We start from the raw sequence: 22,516 nt of genomic DNA, 5'->3' as shown, positions 1-22,516 counted from the left end.
GCCCTCAGAAATGAGGGCGCACTGAAGAAGTTTAAAATTTTTTTGCCCGAAACACTGAAAACTTCCCCCACCATCAAGTAGTTCACTCTTGAGAAACCAGGAAAGACACTGAGAATGATATTGCCTTTCCTCGTTTCCCAATGTCTAACTCAAACTATTGGCCCAGGCTATAAGGCATTGAAACTGGCTAGTGGCGACCTCTTCTTGGAACTTTGTGACAAACAGCAATATGAAAAACTATGTAACCTAGTGTCCTTCGAGGTTTCAGTGACCCCACACTGCACCATGAACACCCTCCGTGGTGTCATTTCCTATGGCGATTTGATGCAGCTGACCAAGACTGAACTTCTGGAAGAATGGAAAGAACAAAATGCTATCAATCTAAAATGCGCCAAAATAAGCCGTAATGGGTAAGAAATCGACAATAAGCACCTATCTCATGGCAAAAGCAGCGCAAAGATAACAGCAACACAAGGCAGAGAGATACACTGAACAGGCACTGAACTCACAACTGGCTTATTGCACACAGGAAGAAATAAATACTGACACGCGCACTTAATTATCCTTTTGCTCCTTGAAAATTTTTCCAAGGTGCTAAGAGATGGTACCGCAACACATAAGACCAGACATGACATGACAAGAACTTTGAATCCTGGGGGAATGAGATCTAAATGAGCAGAAGGCTCCCCGAGATAAAATTGGTGGCTCCACCCACGATGGGACTGGGAGACGAAGTCATGCCATAATGTCGTGGGCCCTCCGGACAGCCTGGAGTTGAATGTGGAAATTGCTGCTCTTGAGGGATTCCTCTCATTGTTCTTTCATGATAGGTGGAGAGGCGTTAAGGGCTGGGCACAGCCAGAGCATGTGTTCAAAAAAGCATGAGTCATGAGCAGATTTGGGGCACAACTGGGCGTGGTCAGGGTCTATAATGTTAAGGGACCGATGAGTGTGATACGAACGCATTTGCAGAAGTCTAAGTGTTCTAGCCTGAGGTTTGTTATGATAGGGGAAACTTTTGAGCTGTGAAAAGCCAGAGCGATTGCCACTTCCTCCACCACATGGGCAAACTTCGTTTAGACAGGCTGCATTAGCCAGAAGCAACAGTTTTTTTTCTCCATTGATTTCTAGCAGGGGATGTCGCTTGCACACTGCAGGAAAGGCCTGCACAGGGGAAATAACTGCTGTGATTATTACCTGAGTAATAGTGAAGGTGTTAAGCATAGCGCCCACTTTTTTTGCTTTCGTCGTTGTCCTTGATTGATCATTGACCATTTTTTGAAGTTTGCGTCAGTGGGCAGTTGAGTTTTGAATCAGTGCCCTAAGAGAATGGATGTCGGCCACCATGTGCAGGTGCAGCGCTACTGCGAGGAGCAGCACCGGCGGCACAAGCAGGTGAAGGAGGAGGAGGCGCCAACGCTAGAGGTGGTGCAGGGCCTGCAGCAGACGACAGGGGCTTTGGTCAAGGCCCGCGAGGCCTATGCTGCCCGGTGCCTCGAGCTGGAGAAGCTCAGGAGGGAGTCCTCTCCCAAGGACCTAGACAAGGCAGAGGCCAAGGCTCGCAAGGTGAGGGGCGGTGGCGAAGACCGCCTTTGTCCTGACAGTTCTCCATGATTCACAATATCCTCAATTGCAAGATCCCTTGTTATGGTCTGGCTGACTTCTGCCTTTGCCTTCTTTCTACTGCTTTGGTGGTTGGAAGTTTGAAACTAGGTTTGCAGTGTCCATGCAAACCGTCAGTCCGTCCTTTGTGTTACGCCGACGACTATCGGCCCACTACATCACGCACAGTTTCACTGTGATCTTTGCCATAGGGCGAAGAAAAACAATCTTCTGCTTGACTTCACCACTGGGTATTGAACATGTGCCTCTGTGGTAATGTGCAGTTGAAAGTCAGCCAACTTCGATTAATTAGATCCTGACGGGACAGTCGACACTGGTTGAATTATACAGTGGCTCGAATTAACCCCTTCTCTTCTGCCCATTCAGCACTCTGCTGCATCTGGTGTTCCGCAGCACATTTTCCTGGTTTGTTGAGAGGGGTCTGCATTGTAAGGAAATTGCTATGAAATCTGCTACAGACATTGTACTTACAAAACATCTGGTTTATTTTGTTTGCAAAAGGCTTCTGTATCCATTTGCAGTAAACCAACCAGAAAGTGAGCGTAAAAGAGATTAAAACATGCGTGAAGGCAGAGTGCACTTTTGTGCTTTTGCACTCGGAATGCCTCATGGGCTTTCGAACTTGGCCCTTGAAAACTAAGCACAGCAATGAATGGTTCTGCTTCAGTTTTCGGTGGTATGTGGTGAAAAAAAGTGAGCCCACATGCCTGTACGCTTCTTTTCGAGCCTGATACTCTAGTTGCAATGGCTACAACAACAGAGAGGAGTCTGGTGAGCAGGAAGCTTTCCAATGCTTTACAAACAATTCTTGCTGAAAGTGTAGACAAATGTGTCCATCTAGTGTGTGAAACCCAAAGCAACTAGAAAATATCTTGCAATTAGCTACCATCTCTGAAAAATAGCCAAATACAGCCGTTCTTTAAGCTGTATACGAATCGTCAGTTACTCGAAGGCTGTCGCGGCCTGTGGACCACAGTCTGTTTAAGCGAATGAGTTGAACAGAAGGCAGAAAAATAGGCGAACACATGCCGTTGAACTGCTGGGCGGTATTTGCCTTTAAAGTTTGTGTCACCGCAATACAGTCGTGTTAGGCAGTGAAGAGAGAGTTAAAATGCATCCAAAGAAGAAAGAGCTAAAAAAAAAAAAGTGGAAGGCAAAGTGGCATTTCCATGCTCTCTCAGCGAACGTGGAAATGCACTGCGGATGCAACACCGATGCAGTGCACAGCCCAGTTAGTAGAAGATGGTGCCGACAAGCGCAAGGCTGTGCTGCGTGAGGCAAAGCTGTAAATTTTTCAAGACTCAAAGAAGTATGAGCTCGCACAGGGGTGCCGTGATCATGACGGCTGCAACCAGGGGCCATGCTGAACAACTGAATATGTGGGCTTTGTGCGCTAGAATGAAACCCCCCATGATAGTGAAACCAATATGATGGAAGCCGCTGACATTACCGAGCTCTGGGAGCATGTTGCCACTGATGATGAAACAGGGTGGTGCTGCCTTGTTCTGTGAAGAGAGATCCGACGAGGCAATTGCTGTTGCGACAGACAGTGGCATTGTGCTGTGGAGGTGATGACAGCAGTGGCAGTGACGACGAGATTGACAGCGGCCCGTTTTTGACACCAATACCCGACTGAGTCACTTATTGATTTCATGCAAGCTAAATTCCGCCAGTGTTTGCACAGCAGCTGGACGCAGTGCCCACCGTGGTTTTGAACCTGAAACTTTCGCGAAAGCAAGTGCAGATTTCTGACTATTTCAGCGCTCCTAATGCTTGACATGCTGTTTAGAGGTATAAATGTTTTATTTTTCACTGCCTATTTTCTACAGTGTCTATTGTTAGCACAAGGGGCAAATTTAATTTAGTTACAGGGCTACAGAGGTATTTGGTAGTTCTCTCTCTTTATTTTCTTTTTGTGTGGGTTACGGAAGTCCAGATATAGCAATGATAGGTTATAATGATTAGATTTTTCATTCTTCATGATATCATTATAAGTGGATTGCTCAGTATGCTGGTTTGTTCAACACACTTTATTTGAGGCGACTTTTTTCTTACCGGAGTATACATCATCACTTTATTTTTGTTTATTTTAAGTATCTTGCTAGAATTCAAATCGTGGTGTGTAGTTAGTTTATAGACAGGTGCTTTAATAAATTAAAGTGATGTATGCTTAAACTTCATTTGGTTTCGTTTGTTAATAGTTTTCTGTCCCAGCATTAGTGTTACTAATGGTTTAACACTTTCCTGTCTGTGCCTATACCCATCGATGGTGTCACTTCAAGCTTTGCTGTACTCAGGGCACTTTTGGAAAGCTAGCATCATCTAGCACATAAAAGAGGAACTATTTCTCTAGTTACGCTTTTGTGTTTCTTTTTCTCACTGGGGGGGGATCTTTAAAGCGCTTTTTATAGTTGGGCGTGACAAGCGCTCGTAGCTTCCGACATGGCGTCAACGTCACGTACAGGTGCCCTTACAAAATGGAGAATTTCGATTGATTCCAACGAGTCTGCATCAGAATTTTTTTATGGCGGTAGTAGCACGGTCTCGGAAGATGATTTTCATTCATTGGACTCCAGCACGGATGGCAAAAGTGCGTCAAATAGCGCCGAAATGCCAACAGGTATCTGCCGGAAGATTTAGTTTTCTACTTCAAGCTGTTTCATCGCTGCGACGTTCAGACCTAAAGATATCTGGTGTGTTTTAAAGGTCACGGTTCTCATCCGCAGGATGTCAATGTCGTTTGAGCAGAACCGCTTGCTGGTGGCAGCGGTCCTGCTCCGGACTGCTGCCACAGGCCGCTGCCGCAGACCGCTGCCACAGGTCCGCAGGCGTCACGAGAACGTGGCGCCTGCAGCGAAAAGGACGTTCTACGTCCGCCGCCAAGGTCTGTGAGTGGTGGTGCTGGCGAACACTTCCAGGGTTCTACTAGGGCACATAAATACCCAAGAAAGTGGATGGGGAAATGGCGCCGCGGTAGCTCAATTGGTAGAGCATCGCACGCAAAATGCGAAGGTTGTGGATTCGGTTCCCACCTGCAGCAAGTTGTTTTTTCATCCACTTTTATTTCCATTAATTTATTGTTTCTTTGTTTCATTTATAAAAAGCACAAGTAATTTCCCCTATGTTGTCCTTGGTGTCAGTGTTTGTTGGCTTCTTATGAGATGACTAATAAAAATCGGGCCCCTCGGTTAACCCCCTTTCTTCTCATTTATTACTTATGGATTAGTAACATGCACCATCTGCCAGACACCATCTTTGTGTGGTGTCTGGCACAGTCGATGATCCTGTTGAAGGGAACTTGGGCTTTGCATCAAACACCCACCTAACCGACAGCCAAGGCTGCATGAACACCGAGTGGCCCATGGCGTCACCTCAAGGTGTTAGCATGTGCATGCGATATTGAAGCGACACAGTGGATGGACCCTGTCATGGTTTCACGTTTCTGCTTGGGGCAACCACACGGATACAAGATTGTGATAAGAAATTGGGGAAAAGCTCACACCATTATCCAATTAGATATAATCGCATGCCCATAAAGAGTTGCAAATGTGCCATGACAGCAACACTTTAACTATGGCATACTAAATGTAGCTTTAATACCACGCTTGTGCTCTGTGAAAAAAGATTTCCACATTGCCAGCGTCGAATGCGGTGGTGCCATCTGATGTGTAGAAATCAAGATACATTTGTAGCTCAGCAGCATCTTAAGCCTGACAGTGTCAAAACAAACTGCTGATCTCTATAATATTGAGAAAAGATTGCTAACACTTTGTCCTCAGTGAGAGACAAGACTAAGCAAAGCCAGTTGTGCCATTTGTGTTTTGTTGTCATGACAGAAAGCAAAGTAGCAAGGACAAATTCAGATCAATGCAAGCAGCCTTGAGGCTTTCACATTGTTACGCAGTTATGGTAACTGGTGGAAGCCATGCCACAGGCTTGCCCATGCCCATGCCCATGCCACACAAGCGACAGATTGCCCTCTGCAACGGCCAAACTTGTCGCTTGAAGATCGCATGCCTGTGGTTGAACCTTCATTCATGGATTGACGTGCTCTTCTGATAACATCATGAAAACAGGACACCTCATCACCTTTGTGCTTGTTTATTATTTTCTTTTTTATGCGTCCTGCTCAACTCGTTTGCCACATTGTGTGTCCGTAGGCATGCGAGGAGTATCGGCAATTGGTGGAGCGGCACGGTGCGGTGCGGGCAGACTTTGAGCGGCGCATGGCTGGCTCCTGTCAGCGGTTCCAGGAGATTGAGGTGGGCCACCTGCAGCATATGAAGGAGTTCCTGGCGGGGTATGCGCGTGTACTCGACAGCAGCCACGCCCTCGTGGGACAGGTGCATGCCGAGTTTCGGCAGCAGTGCGACGCCCTGGATGTCGACGCGCTGCTGCGTCAATTTGCAGCTGCCCGTCAGACGGGCTCCGAGAAGCCAGGTGAGGGACTAATGGCTCTGTTTTGCTTTGTGAGTCAGTCACTGGATTAGTCACTAGTAGCTTTTCAGTGACGGCTCCTGGGTGCTTCCATTATCTGCACCGAACTGTTGCGATGAGTGACGCCTCGTACTCTTGCTTAAAATTGTCCGAAGAGCTTGTTCCAATGCTTGAATGTATGCATTACAGAATTGGGCATCAAGCTGTGGTCATGTGAATTCATCACCATCATGAACCTATTTACTATGTGAATGTCAGGACAGAGGCCTCTCCCACTTATCTTTAATTTCCTCGGTTTTGCGCAAGCAAAACCCCTCCTGTGACTTCATAATCATGCACAAATAGAACCCCATAACTCAAGTTTTCACTCAATAATGCCATAAAATCTGAATTCGACAATAAATCGTTACAAAACGTTCTGAATTTCGAAGGCCACAAAATGAGATGGAGGGGAGTAAAGAGTGCAGCTGCTGACATATGCACAGTTTAGGAAGGTAATCTGATTCGTCATTCCATTCAACACTTAGTTTTCTTTTTTCTTTACATGGAAGGCTGCTGGAGCAGCTAGCAGTTCATAACTAGGGGTCTGCGAATATTTGAATATTTTTGATATTTGTATTTTATAAAAAACCTGGTATTAGAAAATTTTGGAATATTCGGCTCAATACAAATATATGGAACAAACCGAATATATTGATGGCTGTGCAAAAGCAAACACAGTTCTTTGTGTTTGCCTCTGTTTACCATATTTACTTGATTTTAACGCTCCCTTGATTGTAACGTGCACCCGTTTTCCTAGACGAAAAATGGGGGGGGGCTTGCGATTGTAACATGCACAGCCATTTGTTGTGACCTAGAAAAAAAGAAAATTCCTTTACAGTACCGCGTACCTTCTGCTTTCATACAGAAATGCAACTTTCTCTGATTTGTAAAAACAGATTTACTCCCAATGCACTGAAGTTGCAATGAATAAGAAAAGTCGCAGGTTCACCCGGAAGGCAAAGCAAAGATTGCGATAGTAAATTAGTGGACAGCAATATGAAGTAAGGATAGTAGTTTTACAGGCTGTATAAACTTGTAAAAATTCGCTTACTAAGTTAAGAAGCATGGTGTCATGCGCGCAATCGATGACCGCGGATACTCGTCAAAACATAGGAGTGAGGAAGTGCGGTAGCAGGAACCTTCATGCTACCTCTCGCTTCACCATGAACCAAGTGACAAGAAAACCCCGCTGTGTGCCTAGACGCGTAGACTCTGTCCCCATCGCAGATCGCTTTTCAAGATAGGGTCCGTGCTGCAGCACCGTATGCAGCAGCTGTCGAAGTGGAACACCTCTCCTTCTGTTTGTGCCAGTTCTGCAAGCAAGTTTCGGGAACTCCAAAGGCCCATAATGCGGCCGGTTTTCGTCCGTCTCTGCACACGTGATCACTTTCCTTTAATTGCGGCATCATGATGTAGTCTGCATATCTTAGCTGTCGACACTTCCATGCTAATGGAGCAAACACAGAAGACGGGAAGACAGACGGTGAACTAACCTAAGCACATGTACTCATTGTTGCCAAATGTCAGCGAGCAAAAGTAGCTGGATGGCAATGTGAAAGTAGCTAGAAGTAGCTAAAAATCTAGCAAGGAGCTAAACTACCTAAATTTTTTTTCAAGTGTGTTTATAACATATCCGGGGTCTATAACACATGTATTTGCAGCTGTATTATAGTAGGAGGTTAAACACAGCTTTCAAGTCACGTTTTCTTGCAGACAACTGTGCAGAACATGTATGAATGAATAATAAATGTGCTCCCATTTTGATTTCAGTAATTTAGGGCAGGTGCAGTTTTCGCAAAGCGTCAAGGCTTGCGAGCTTACAGAAGACGAGCTACGAATACATCAATTCTCTGTACACATGTAAAAAATTAACTGCTTATACTTTATGGACATACCCAAAGGCCTATGAAATCAAAGCTGAAATTCTTAGCAAAATGTACAACTATAAAAAATTAACAGAAACAAAAGCTGCCTCGTCAACACTGAGAACTTCTTTAACAAAATATAAGTTTTTGGGGCCTACTCAGTAGCCCTATGCCAAGCATTTCAATACAGTGAAACCTCGTCAAACCGCAGCTTGCCAGAGCTTGGAAAAAGTATGTACTAAACAGTAGTACTCGTAAACAGTAGTACAAGTAGTAAGATTCCCCACTTACCTGTCAAGAACGAAATTACGAGAGAGTGCGATGAAAAAGCAGAAAACATGCAGTATTTATTCACTTCACATGACAAAAGTATGTCATTTTCGTTTGATGCCGCGGCGGGCTAGCAGCAACAACGGCAGCCTCAAACTCGCTCTAGCTACGAGCCAGCTTTTCCGCCAGCCCCCTGTACTCGGCAAACACCAGCATGAGGCTGACGTAACGCGCAGCATCTGCCACTGTCAGGCCCGAATCGCCCGTGCTGTCGGTTTTCATGTCGTCCTCATCACTGTCGTTGGGCGACACTTTGGCATTAACAGAGGCAACGATGGTGAAAAGTCAAACCTCGAAAAGTTGTACCTCGTAGCTGACGTATTTTCACGATCGCAACAGACTAACTTCTCCTTCGCATTCCAAATGCCACATACCGTATTCAACGGTACCTAGTATAGATCCCTCTCGCATGCTTCATCAATTTTTCTTCTATGCTGAGCACCCGGTTTTTGTTGTAGCTTGTACGACACCACCACATGGGCCACAATGCTCCGACTCTGGCACGGCGCCGAAATGATGCTAATGTTTATGTGGCTTCAACCTTCCAAGCGCCCGCTGTGTTTCTGCTTGGAGGCCGTTACGATCTCTGAGGCTTGTTCTGCGGGGCCGACATACCACAGTGATTTCGCAACGAAAAGTGGAAACACTGCGTGTTAACTGATATGTATGCAGTAAGCTTGTACGGTTTATGCAGATACAAAATGCATTATGTTCAATGGTCGCTGAGTCCGGCATTTGACTTTACTACGTTTAAACTACTACGTACTGTTTAAGCGGGTACGATTTAACGAGGTTTTACTGTATTCTATTTTGTTGCCATGTTTGCAAACCACCTTTAATTACTATGCAGTGGCATGGAAGATGGCCAGTGGTCTGGTTGATTCTTCAGATATAAAAATTACACTGCTAAAAGACACCTAAACCAAAAGGCTGACATTAGTAAACTAACATCAACTTCAGACTGATGAACCCGAAATTATCACAAAAACACTTGAAAGCTTTTTTGTATATTGATTTTATTAGCAAAAAGCTTTTGATGAAACTGCAGATAAAACCCATGATAATAAAATCCCGCGACAACGAAATTCTCCTGACGAAATATTTTCCTATCCCCGGCAAACGGCCATAGTATTTAATGCATTTCATACCTCTCGACAACGAAATGTTGCTGTACTACAATCCCACATCAACAAAATTTGCTGTAACGTAACCCCACTTATTACCTACTTGCACAAGGCTAGCAGGCCCCAAAAATCGCTCAAATGCGACTGCTTTGCACTAAAATTGTATAAAACACCACCACATTACACTGGCGTGGTCGCTGCCTTTTTTGTTAAAACAACCAAGCGCCGGAAGCGACCGCATGTACTGGAAACACATCATGGCCGCCATCTTGTTTGTTGATCGTCTGTTTGAAGCTGAACACATGTTGCTACAGACATGTGACGGCAGTTTTCGCACACCTTTTGCAGTGTGTGATCTGCGCCTTAGTGTGAAAAATGCAGCAAAAACAAGGGAATCCATGTCCCAGCTGTGTGGAATCATTTATGGCGCTTGAGATGGTGGCTGCTTCATGGAGTGCCACGCATTGTTCCGCGATTGAGCGATTGTCCGGGAATACGCATCCCTTTCTTCAAGAATGCTGGTTTTGGGTGCCACCCGACAAGCATCACGTGCGGATTCGGCGCCGGACGTAGATTTGCGCGAAGTGGGTGTAATCTCGATCGATTGGCTTGCTGTATACGAGATACGATCACTTCTGCGCTCAACACCGGACGCATCGGCATCTACGGGCGACAGCGTGCGCTGGGGACATGCTGCTGCGTGCGTGGAGCGCTGTTGCTCGGTGTCCTGTGCCAAGTTAACGCAAAGTCTAGCAAAAGTGATCGCATCACCGAAAGCAAATGACCGAGAAGACTGCTCCACAGCAGTGCTGCCACTGCTGATCGACGCATGTTGCGCACTTTTTACTGTGTCGACAGTACGGTTCTATATCTTCGAGCAGAGCTTGCCAAAGTAGGCTAATGGAATTGTGACAGCAAAGTTTCATTCTGCTATGCATTACTTATCTGTGCGGTCTCATTTAACAACAACAAAATTCTCACAAAACTGATTTTTTTCGCGTTCCCTGCCGATTTTGCTGTTGTGAGGTTCTACTGCATACATATGCGGACACGTGAAAGCCATCATTGCCTGGCAATAAGGTTCACCAGAGTGAGATCGTTAAGAACATTGATTTAAACAAAACCTAACAGACTTGCTGAAGAAAACATGAAAAATGCATGTTTCACTGCATCACGTGTTGATAAGCAAAATACAATACAATAGAAAAACAAAGCGGGGTGCAATCTTCCGCACCAGATAAACAAAACGGTGATGTAGACCAAGGCCGCGCAATTCATCTGCAGTGCCAAATATTTCCGTACATATTAACTGCAACATGCGATCAGATTTGTGAACTTGCACATTTGCAGTGAACAAAACTATCGAGAATAGCATTTGATACACATAATGTGCAACAGAGATTTTGGCATACTTCTAAGCATACAGTCAACCACATTGGAAAACAAAAAAGCACTATTTTACATAACAGTAATTCATAACATATGGCAAGGCCAAGTGATAAAGATCTGTTTGCAAACTTGAGAAGAACAAAGCAGTTATACCGGTTGAGTACAATATATACAGCACAATACACAAAAAACTTACCATATGCACTACACTTAAACCTGCCTATAACGGATATCCATACAACAAATTTCTCGATATTTCGAAATTTTTCTATTCCCTGCCGTCACTCCATAGAAGCGCATGCATTTGTGACCTCTGTGTAACAAAGTGGCTGCAGGAGACACCCTGGAAATAACAAATTCCCTCTTCTGATCACCCGAATTTTGTTATTTTAGTGCAAGCTGCAGCCGCATGCATTTCTTGTGGTTGCCCCACCGACGACGGAGCGTGAAGTGGTGCTATCGCATTTGATGCACACGTAGTAGCCCTGGTGACAGCGAGGCTTCCGCAGAGTGCCGCTGGTTGCAGAGAGTACGAGCGACGACGCTTGTCCGTGCGTGTCTGTGCATATTGAGGCACCCCCTGCGTCCCTTGAGCTGGTTGGCAACACGATTCTTGCCGCAGTGACCGTGTCCTTTTTTCCTTCGCCCTTCAAATATCCCGCCGCTTGCTCTGAGTAATGTTGCTGCTGCTTGCGGGTTGCCGGCGGCTAAAGCCCCTTGATAATTTCCGTCGGTGCGTCAGCAGCGCCACTCTCTTTGGTAGCTGCAGAAGTCTCTGCACTTCACTTCGTTAACCAGACACCAAGTGACACTGCTGAGAAGCAAAGGACTGTAGCTTTCCATGTCTCGTGGTCTCCCTTTGTCTCTTCCTTCATTTCTGACGCCATATACATGTGCGAGCTGACTCCTGTGTCCACACATTCAGTCATTTCGGTGTATCATTCCAAGGATGAGTGCCTTGACAAAGAAACATAAAGTATTGACTCTTGAAGACAAACTGGCTATCTTGGACGCTGCTTCTGGAGGAGAAAAAAAGAAGGCTGTAGCAGCGAGAGAGGCCACTGCTGCATGTGCGAGGGGTGTCAGCCTTCGCCTTCACATTCTTAAAAGTTCTAAGCATCCCCGTAATTTTTGTCAGTGAGCACACTACCTGTAAACACATAAGGGATTAAAAGAAAATGAAATTTTTTGCAGTCTTTTACAAGATTTTGGGAGTTTAGAGTTTAAGGTGCTATGACAATATTGTCATTAAAAGAGGCACATGCGAGAATGATTGGTTCCCTGCTTTGTTGTGCAGAGGCGATCACCTTCGAAGAGCCCGACCCGAGTCTGCAGTTGACGCCGACGAATGCGGGTACCACGGGCTCACCGCCATTCTTCACGACATCCACGCCTGCACCAACCGGGTCTGGCTCCGAGAACGGGCCTGTGCTGCCAGCCGACTTCTGCCCGGCTGCAGCAGCGGCGGCGCCGGCGCCATCTTCAGCTGCGACCAACGGTCCGCAGCCGCCTGCGGCTAAGAAAGAAGGTAAAGGGCGGCGTCACCGCGCCATGTCTCTCCTGGACCTGTTTTTTTTCTCTCCGTCCCTGTCGGCCACGAAAACGCCGGCCCCTTCTCCTCCCCCCGTCGCCAACAACATCAACGCCACTGCCACCACCACCACCACCACCGCTGCACATCCTGCTGCTCCCGCCGCGGGTAGGTTCTAACTGTTCCCCCACCTCATTGACATCGGGACTGAAAGGAAAATGCCGGACCTTTGCGCATATACTCTGCACCCAAAAATTCTAGATACGGTTGAACTTTGATAGAAACGAGCACAGATTAAGGAGGTATATAATATATTGAAGTAAATAAAATTTTCCTCTAATATGTGCTTATATTGAACATATGATATAAATGATATAACAATTTCGCTTCTTTCTTTTTGTGTGTCGGAGGCGGATTTGCCTTAAATAATTAGTATTTCCCAAGTAATGCTCTGTATCGAGTCTGGTGAGCGAATTTTGCCTTGCTGTGCGGCTTCACGGCAATGATCGAGTTGCTGCCATGAAGCTGCACCAAAAGGGAAGGTTTGCGTTGCTGTGAAGCTGCATTGTGCTTCAACAGAGACCAGCTGTAAAAGCTTTGATGACGGAACATGCAAAACAAAATAATCATTTCTACAGCTTTGCTTTGTGTCAGCAAGTGCGCTGGCTTGCTTTTATATAGAATAGAACATTGCTTCAAATAGATGGCTTTGTGATTGTGCTTTCCTATTGCCCACCTCCCCCCCCGTTTTCTTTTTCAAGGGTTGGTACTAGAGCTAGCTATTGGTCACATGCATGGCAGGAGTATATGCACAAATTACGGTATGTCATCCTCTGAGTTTTTAAGCAGCATATAGCTGTTTTCAAGCGGATGACAAATTTTCCTTTCATGAAACCTCCACCTCACTGATTTCCACTCAACTTATTCCAACATCCCTGTTCCTTTGTCTCGCCTGCAACACCCGTGAGAATTGAACTCCTGTGGGGCTTGCTACCATGCAAAGGGAACACATGAATACAATAGAGCGGGCCACAATATTGTTGGAGATCAATTGGTTCCCACGTTTGATGACTCTTGCAATGGTTTGACATATGCCATTGCCTTTGCAATCACACACCGTTGTATTGAATACCAGCTGAATCGTGACGGTCTAGCAAATCCACTAAAACTATTTTGCAGTTTTCCATATGGACTTCATTGCAAAAGTTTTAAACTTGCCTGAAGTTCTTCGTCACTTCCTGACACTTCCTTCTCTCTACTCATCAGCATGTTGGGCATTTCTATGGTTTTCTGACACCAGCAGGTGAACAACTTTCAAGGGCTAACTTTACCATGGTTCATGAAAAAAAAAAAATTTGCGAAGTTTCACTTGAAGGGCAAAGCATTGAAGGCGATACTAAGGGTTTATGTTGTGCTGAAGCTCCTTAGACGGTGTTCTAACAATATGGGGGGGTGACTTGTCGTGACACAGCATGTGAAGCAGGTGCTGATGTACTACAGAAACTACCTCGGCGGCTGTGAGGCGTGTGGGAATACTGGCAGAATGAGGAGTGCTGTCAGCGACGTTGCAGGTGTCGCACCTTGATGATGCATGAGATCAGATGAGATGGAAGGAAAACCATTGGCGTTTCTAGTTCAAAGTTTGCCGTCTGTTCTGTTCAGACTATTGTACACTACGGAGCGGCCTGCACACAGCTGCTGGGCAGGAACACTAGTGTTTGTTCACACAACACTCATGCCAGTGGCAGAAAGCAGAACGCTGCCCTGGTTTTGTTGCATAACTGATTGAATGGAGCGTGACAATCCGTCCACTTGGCTTTGTCATTTTTGCGGCCAAGCACACTGTGTGTCTGTCGTGTCTGTCATGTCTCAGATAAAAAAAAACCTTCTAACCCGCCACGCACGGACCGTGCATGAACTATTGATACTGCAAACAGCACAACTTCATTGCTATCGCAGTAGAGATGTGGCTAGGTTTTTTGTTAGAGTGAGAATGCAGCAGAACCTCGTTCATACGTTCTGACAAAAAAAAATATATGAGGAAAACGTACTGATTGGGATAACGTACGATCCGAAATAACTAGAAAATTATGAGCCATTCCACTCTGTGAAGGTGGATGACCAGCGAGGCTGTGCAGCACACGACAAAGAGGTGACACAGAATTTTTAACAAAGGGGCGAACACATTTATTGACTTGATCGGCTGTCATCGTGACGAAAGGTGCGTACACACATTTATTTTTATACATTCACCTTCATTCGTGTTGTACATTCGTTATACACATTCATTGTATACATTTGTGTTTTCATTCTGCGATATGTCGAGGCAAAGAATTTGAGACTGAAATCGCCGCACCGACTGGCAGTGGGTCAGTGTCATCAACGCATTCGCACAGGGAGGGGAAGTATGGGAACACTGGCATGATGAGTACCATCGGAGCCAGCTGTTAAAGACGACAACGACGAAGGCACGAGCTGGGGCCTGAGTGTGAGAGGCAGTATGGGAACGCTGGCATGTTAAGTGTCAATGGACCCAGCTGTGGAAGAAAGTGATGAACGCTCGAGCAGTGGGACGAGCCATTCCTGATGATGATAGTTTTTGCTTCCACACGAAAATATCATGGAACCCTAGCCATAAACAGCTTTGCTGTAAAAAGTTGAAAGACTCGGTTGCAGTTGTCATCTACATAAGGTGGAGCACTACGCGAATCACTGTGGCATGAGACACCAATGCGTGTCGAGCTGGTGGGGCTCGGGTGACCCAAGATTGGTTGTGTTATTTCCTTATTGCGCAAACAGCGACGAGAAATCGCAATAAAATCGTATCTGGCAGGGGATGTCGGATGCCCATCGCGGTGTCTGCATCAGGGAATGGTGGTGCGTTTGGGCTATCGCCTACTAAAAAGCATGCAGTACGCTTCCAACGGCACTACACCCCACGCACTGTGAAACAGATAGGTGAAAATGCTTATCGCAATAGGGTTGGCGGCGATAGCTGTGAGTGTGGTGTGCGACGACCCGGGAGGAGATTTGCTGGTACTGGAATAACAAACAGAGGGTGTGCCGGCATTTTCATGTGCAATGAGTGCGTGAGTATTGCGGGCAAGCTGCCACGGCGGGTAACTATTATTCTTGATCACGCGCATGTCTCGCGCATTTTCTTGTTTACATGAGATTTATCGGCTGGAAAATATATCATAAGATTTACTGGCGATACACTGAACGTTAGAGCCGAAATATAGTGTTTTCCGGGAATGTATGAACTGGTAAAAAAATAAACGTAACTAAATTCAGCCATCTTTTTGTGTTCTCAGTCGTGAATGTTGGCTCTGGGAAATTGGTGCATAACGAGAACATATCAATGAGGTTCTACTATAATTGCTATACACCATGACTGAGGCTTAGCTTAGCTTTTAGAGTGCCTGCGTAACTAAGACATTACTGCTGCATTTTCACTGGTGGAAATTTTGGTCAAACAGTTCAAGAAAAGCCTTGACTAATATCTAGGAATTTGGAAGGAGCGATTTGCAAGGCAACCCTCGTGTATCTCAGAGGAACATTTGGTTGTTTTCTTTTTCTTTGCAGTCATTATTACTTTGCATGCTGACTTGGCTGTTTCGACACTTTTGTTTTAGCAACTTGGTACATTTCTACATTCACTGATGTTTGCTGCAAAATACCCCTTGCATAGTGGCAAGCCCTATAAATGTTCATATCTCACATCCCTGCCTTAACCTGCCTGTTAATTCTTTTCTTTTTTTTTCTGCCTATCAGTTATTCGAAATTTCCTCTTCACTTTTTTTCTGCCACCACCAAGTGTAGTTTAAGTCACTTTACCCCACTGATTTTTTGAGTTTTATAGCACTTGCTGATTATTTTGGCACTTATTATTATTATCACACGTCATTGTCAAGTTGAAGCAAGTTTATTATGGCCTTTCTGCTCCTGGTACTAGCGCTAAAGATATAGTAAGATGTAAGGTGAAACAAGTCACGGTACAAGATCATTTGGCAGTGGGAGGCTGAAGCTGAACCTCGTTCAGTCTCGTTAATCCAGCCTGAAGCTGAATCCGATTCCATTTTGTAAAGAAATGCTCACTGTATACACTGCTCATCTGATTTCACTCAGGTGCCACTGCATAAATAAAAGATTGCTCAAGGTTGGTGCCTGTTGAACCTTTTACTCTTTTATCAGTAGCACCAGAAAAAAGATAGCAAAGAACAGTTCAGTCTTTCTGCACGAAGTCAGTGTAATTGCACAATTCATATGTAATATTTTAAAATTGATGAGATTACAGTAATGAAGCAAATTTCACTTGTGTGTGAAAGAGGCAGGATAATTTTTTTTCCCCCACACTACCATTGTAGCACGCAGCGCTGTCATTGCAACTGAGTTTTCACGATTCATAATGGACATACTGCATAACACTAACGTGAGGAATCAAGAAAATGAAAAGAAGAAGCCTTCTTTTTCTTGTGTCCTTTTTTTTTACACATCATTTTCATTACGACATAGTACCAACTCACATTTTCACCACTCTCAGATTTTTATGCTCCTACTTACATTCTGACTTGTCTTTTTTGTTTCTTGCATGGTCCTGTATCCATCTTTGTTGCGCCCGTATATATACATGTGTGTATATATGTATATATATATTATTTCCTAAAAGCAGCAAGGACATATGGGCAGGTGTTATGTAACGAGTATCCTATTGCTACTGCTTGGTTCAAAAGTTCATTAGCCATAACGGTTGAGGGGGATGCACTTGGCTTGTGGCCTCCACTTGAGACATCCATTCTGTGTATTGCATGCATCTAGTAACAAAGGATATCTCAATAAACATTTTATCCCATTAGTAACACAACATTCCCACACTGCTTCTTGTAAAAGAGTAAAAATTGGCAGATTTTGCAATTTTGTTTCTGAACTCTCTTGAGTTGAAGGGCTAAGTGCTAATTGTATGTTCAGCTCTAGGGCTTTTTTGTGTGTTTTGTGTATTTGTAGAGCCTGACATAGATTGTGTATGTTGTTTATGTCTGCCCAGCTTTAGTGATCAATTTAGTGAGCAGTTTTCCGGACAGTGAAGCTATGCTTAAATGGCCAGCATGATATTACAGCATGAATAGGCCACAAGGAGATTGTTTATTTTTTATTACTAAATAATTTCCATAGTTACATAGAGCTGTAAGCTTTTGTCCCCAATAGCTTATTCTGCAGACAATTCTTGCTAGTAAACGTGTTGAACTTGAAGTATAATGTAGCCACTTTCTCAACAGCACCTTGAAACTTTTTCCCAACCATAAAGAAATGTTGGGTTCTATGTAATATTTTTTTTTTCGTTTACAGGAAAACTGCATGACGTACAAGTTTATATGGCAGACAGAACTGTTGTAAGATAAAGTATGAATAATGTTTGGTAGAAATAGAGCTGGTCGCACGAATGACAAGGTTAAGACGTGCCTGAAACATGAAACATAAATTTCTTTGTAAAAATGTATGAAACAGTTGAAGCAGGGGGTAATCTGCAACGAATACAATTTAGCAAGAAGCCAGTTTCAGATGCCGTTTGCGCACAGAGATTAACGAATAAAAGGAGCAGATTGTGCAGTGAAAAGTGCATTCAACCTTACGTTCGTAATGCTGGAACATTTTTAGTTTCTGTTCAGCCACTAATCTAAAACCATGCACTCTGATAGTTTGCAACAGAATAACCAGTTGTGAGTGTAGTGCCTGTCTTTCTGTCTACTCTTTCCTTTAACTGGTATTCCCTTTTCTGAATTTTCGCACTACAAAAATCATGTCTTATCGTACACAATGAGTTAGGAAAAGACAGAAACAATAGAAAATTAACTCTACAAACGCCGAAGTCTGCGTGAGCTTGCAGTACACATTAGAATCTCGTATTCCTGTCATGCCAGAGAGCGCATTACCATTGTTAATTCAGTTATTTACCACATAACAACTTGTTGCTTGTCTCCTTTTTTTTTCTGTCTTTTAGGCCTGTTTATTTTTGTGGTGTGTTTTGTTTCAGTGCTTGCGTGTGCATTCATCTGTGCCATTGTCATGCATGGAAATTCACTGGCTGTGTTAAAAGGAACACCATGTTTACTTCCTTTCTTCCTACGATTTGTTTCCCCTTATTTTGTTCCTTTCCCGGGTGGGCTGTTTGTATGTTCGTTGTTTCTGCTGTCTTTCTGTTGCACTATACTTTGATGTGCTTGGTTGGTTTTTCGTGTCTCACTTCCTGTTGTCTGGTTTTCTGCCCACTAGTATGTCGACAGAACTGCAGTGTGCCTTTACGTTCATGTTTGCAGCAGACTGCTCTTTATTTTTTTCTCCCAACCCCCCTTTGTCGAGCAGCGTGCAAACACGCAAACATGCCGCTAAGCCTGGCTGGCTTCTCGCTGGCTGCATTGTTTCAGCTTCGGTCGCTGCGCCTCCTGTTTCACATTTTTTGGCTTTGGCTTTGACTTGGCTTCTCGCTCAGCCAAGCCGCAGGTGGTGAAGGCACTTTTTTAGAGCAAGATTGGGAGAAGTTTCGTTGAGTGAGTGGGCCCAGACTTGTACAGGCCCTTGTGCCTGCACTTTTTCTTTGAATTAGTCTATGTTTTTCAGCTTAATGAGTGCAGAGAAGAAATTAATTGTATGTGATGTTGCAACACTTACCAAATTGGATAATTAATTCACTACATTACTTTAGGCTTGACACTAGGCATACTTTAGAATGGGATAAAGAAAAGTTCCTGGGAGTGAACTGCCCAGACATTTACAGGCCTTTGTGCCTCTGTTTTTTTTTTCTACTTAGTCTTTGTATTGTAACTTAGTACAGAGAAGGTGTCAATTTTACGTGATGTTGCAGCATTTAAGAATGATAAGTCAGTGCAGTTGCTTTAGGCTTAGTACAAGGCATACTTTAGAGCAAAATTGTGAAAAGGTTTGTAGGAGTTCCTAGGCTTAGACATTTACAGGCCCTTTTGCCTATGACTTTTCTTTAACTAAGTGTTTATTTTGCACAGTGAACACCGAGTGGAATTTAGTTCAGTGTGATGCCACTTATTTAACCTTTATAATTTAGTCACTGCCCTCACTTTAGGCTTAGCACCCACAGGATGTGCGTGGTGTTAATGTTCAGTTTCCCTGTTAACAGTGCAGATCTCTCGAACTTGAGTTGTTAACTATGTTCACTAATGATTTTAGTGCAAATTGCAACAACTCTGCTGACAAGGGTAGGTGTTATGTACATGTTGTGAACAGAGCGTTCACTTAGCCATTTGTTTGTGTGAGGCTTAATAAAACCACACGGGTCAAAGCAGGCATGATAGGTATTACACAAGGTGAGCTTCAACAGTAGACGTGGGCTGGGCTGCTTTTACTTCTTATCTCGGATTTGTGTTGCTTTCGAGGCCACTAGAGACACTGGTCAATGAACAGGCCCTCCGGTGCAAAAGAAGCAGCAACATCAGCAAGGGAGCAACGGAGCGTCTTGTGCCGGCACTGTTGAGGAAACGGCCAAATGTGACACCAAAGTGTACCGGTGGTCTCTCTTTCCCCCTCAGGCGCAGGAGTCGATGCCAACGGCAGCCAAGCCAACTCCACAGCCGCTCCCAAGAGAGAGTCACTTGCCCGAACCTCGCTGCGATCATCTAAATGTAAAGTCCATAATTTAGCTACCCCCAGTTCCCTTAATCCTCGTATTGTAGCAGTAGCAATACGTTGTAGAAAAGAGACTTTAAGAAGGCAGGGATGACATACCGCTGGACCTGTTGCCGCTGGTATGACAAGTCGCAGAAACTATCGCAACGTAGCTGATGTAAGCGTGGCTTAGCAGGGCAGGAAAAAAAGCAGTAGCAGTGATGGCTAAGGTCAGTGCAAGTGAAAAGCAAAGCAAACTCTCGCTGCATCAGGTTCACAATGCTTTTCCTGTCAACTGTGTTGGCAGCTGGCCTTTGTGCAGTTCTGTTTCCCAGGTAGGCAAGACTTATTCAGCATTCACAGTAGTCCTGCATGGACACCTGTGTTGTGTTTGCAAGCTCAAGCTCCTGCTTATTGTGTGCTCAGGGCATAATGTTTATTCGGACATTGCCTGTGGTGTTTTCTGCTGTCCGTTTACTGCAAATTTGGATGGAGATTGGCCGGCACACAATAAAGTACAATATGTGCCACTATGAATGGGTAGATAGCAAGTAAATGAATATGGAAACGTGATTGAAACCAGCTCGAAATGAACACTCTCGTCTTCCTTCAAAATTTAGTGACCCATTGGTACTACTACTCACATTTTGTTTGGCTACATTACAACAGGGTTGACTGTACTTCAGCAGCAGTCACTGATAAAAATATAACAAAAGACAGCATCTTACAGGCTTTTGTAGAGGGGGCTAAAACATTGTGACAGACTCAACATTGGTTGCCAGATGCACCTTCAAGTTGCCCTGAGTCTTCTGAGAGTGACACCCATTTGCAACCCTATTTCCTGGCATTCTCACATGTTACAGTGCTGCTTCATCACTTTTTGCCTTTGGATAATCGTGAGGAAGTGTACAGTCCCCACTGTGCAAGTAGTGTTGTTGCATTTCGGGTTTGATGTATGACCCACTAGCTCTTGTTGGCAGTACAAACCTGCTAGCCCTGCTAGAGACGTTGCGATTGTTTCTGCGTTTTTGTCACTTGATGCAACATTGTCAGTGTCTCCTCTCTTCGCAAAACATTTAAAAAAAAAATTTTTTTTTTCTTTGAGCGATGACATCTGCTCCCTGCCACGCACCCTCTGTCCTTTGGAAGCACCCCACGCCACTCGCCTCCTTCACCTAACACACGCAAACGCTTTTGACTAACCCGAAATGCTCCTCTGCATGCCTTATTGGAATGGGAACGTGCAATGTTGGTCTCTCTGGCCTATCTGGCAAAGCGCACGATGAACCATTAACTGCTCTAGCCAGCAAGTCCGGTTACTTCAGAAGTTCACGGAACACACTGTTGGAGTAAGTAATTTTGTGTGTTATCTGAAGTTCGCCTGTTTTTAAAGATGTCCACTAAGGATGTCTGCATTCACTACAATTCGATGCACTATGACTCCTCAGGAAAAGGAATAGATTCAGCTCGCACGCAAGTTCAAACTGTCAGAGCTGAACAACTTTGCCAGCGCTAAAATTAAAGCAATTTATTAACTTAATTATAAACTTTAAAGTTATTTTTAACTAATGCCTTCTGTGGGTTCACTTGCACACAGTAATTGTAAGAATATCTGAAAAACTGTCAGCCATGCTTCAACTCTCGCAAACAGTAAGATATGGCATGTGCATTATGCAATTTTACTGTATGGAAGTGATGGATGCAGATGTGAATGGTTTATTGGGTGAACTTGTGCCCTAGAATTATAGTAAGAGCTAGAAGGTCTCGTGTATAGTGCATTGGGTGCATGTTAAAGAACTCCAGGTGGCCAAAATTAATCTGGAGCCCCTCACTATGGTGTACCTCATAATAAAATCGTGGCTTTGGCGCATCAAATTCCAGAATTGAGTTTTTAGTAGTAAGAACTAGGCAGGTGATGGCAGCAATAGTGTCAGTACCCTGGTTGGTAGATTGGATGGTGCTGCTATCAATCAGCCTCTTGCTTACAGGGTGCTGTTGTAGATTCTGGACCAAACCAGTGGTGATTTCAACAATCTTAGGATTTGCACTCTGCATCTTGCGTGTTTGTTAACAATGGGCTAGGAGCTACGATAGTTGCAATGTAATAGCACTCCAATATGTCCACCACCATGAGTATTCCTGGCACAAGGACTACATAGTGATCTAGGAGGCAGAGCAGTAAAACATAGATGGCACAGCAAATACTAAAAATTAAAACAAGTCGCATGGAAGTATGCGCAGTGCTGTAGGGGATCTAAAGAAAGCGTTGCTCTCTAGACAAGCTGTAAATGTAGGGCTACACAGTTCTGGTTAAACATATAACTAAGTTACAGTCTTGGTAAAAAGTTTTCAGTGCCACCACGCACATAACTCGACTTAGTTTCGAGAACGCTCATGCAAGTTTCATTGCTGCAAAGCCTTATACTTTTTCATATGAGGGACAGGGCTTCTTGCACTGCAGGGGAATGAAAAATAAGGTGTAATATAGTAAGCAGCATTTTTAAAGTGCGTAGTGCATTTAGAAAGTTTCATGACAGTGATGT

At 44.4% G+C, this 22,516-nt stretch overlaps 1 protein-coding gene and 1 non-coding gene across 8 annotated transcripts in view; both read left to right on the top strand.

The window, feature by feature from the left end:
• Nucleotides 1–22,516, top strand: part of LOC135901956 (F-BAR domain only protein 2) — an 81,259-nt gene that overhangs the window by 24,179 nt on the left and 34,564 nt on the right. For 4 of the 7 annotated variants that reach the window (XM_065431803.2, XM_065431804.2, XM_065431802.2 and 1 more), the window contains exons 4-7: nucleotides 1,354–1,566; nucleotides 5,784–6,063; nucleotides 12,108–12,338; nucleotides 19,898–19,990. In XM_065431803.2, coding sequence (XP_065287875.1) covers nucleotides 1,354–1,566; nucleotides 5,784–6,063; nucleotides 12,108–12,338; nucleotides 19,898–19,990 — 817 coding nt within the window. The remainder of the gene's footprint in view (nucleotides 1–1,353; nucleotides 1,567–5,783; nucleotides 6,064–12,107; nucleotides 12,339–19,897; nucleotides 19,991–22,516) is intronic. The other 3 variants (XM_065431806.2, XM_065431805.2, XM_065431808.2) reach the window with 1 other exon arrangement.
• Nucleotides 4,591–4,663, top strand: TRNAL-CAA (transfer RNA leucine (anticodon CAA)). The gene has a single exon. It is a non-coding gene; the product is annotated as a tRNA-Leu (tRNA).

This window comes from Dermacentor albipictus, chromosome 9 (assembly GCF_038994185.2).
Source record: "Dermacentor albipictus isolate Rhodes 1998 colony chromosome 9, USDA_Dalb.pri_finalv2, whole genome shotgun sequence".
Classification (NCBI taxonomy): Eukaryota; Metazoa; Arthropoda; class Arachnida; order Ixodida; family Ixodidae; genus Dermacentor; species Dermacentor albipictus.
This window is presented reverse-complemented; position numbering and strand designations above follow the sequence as displayed.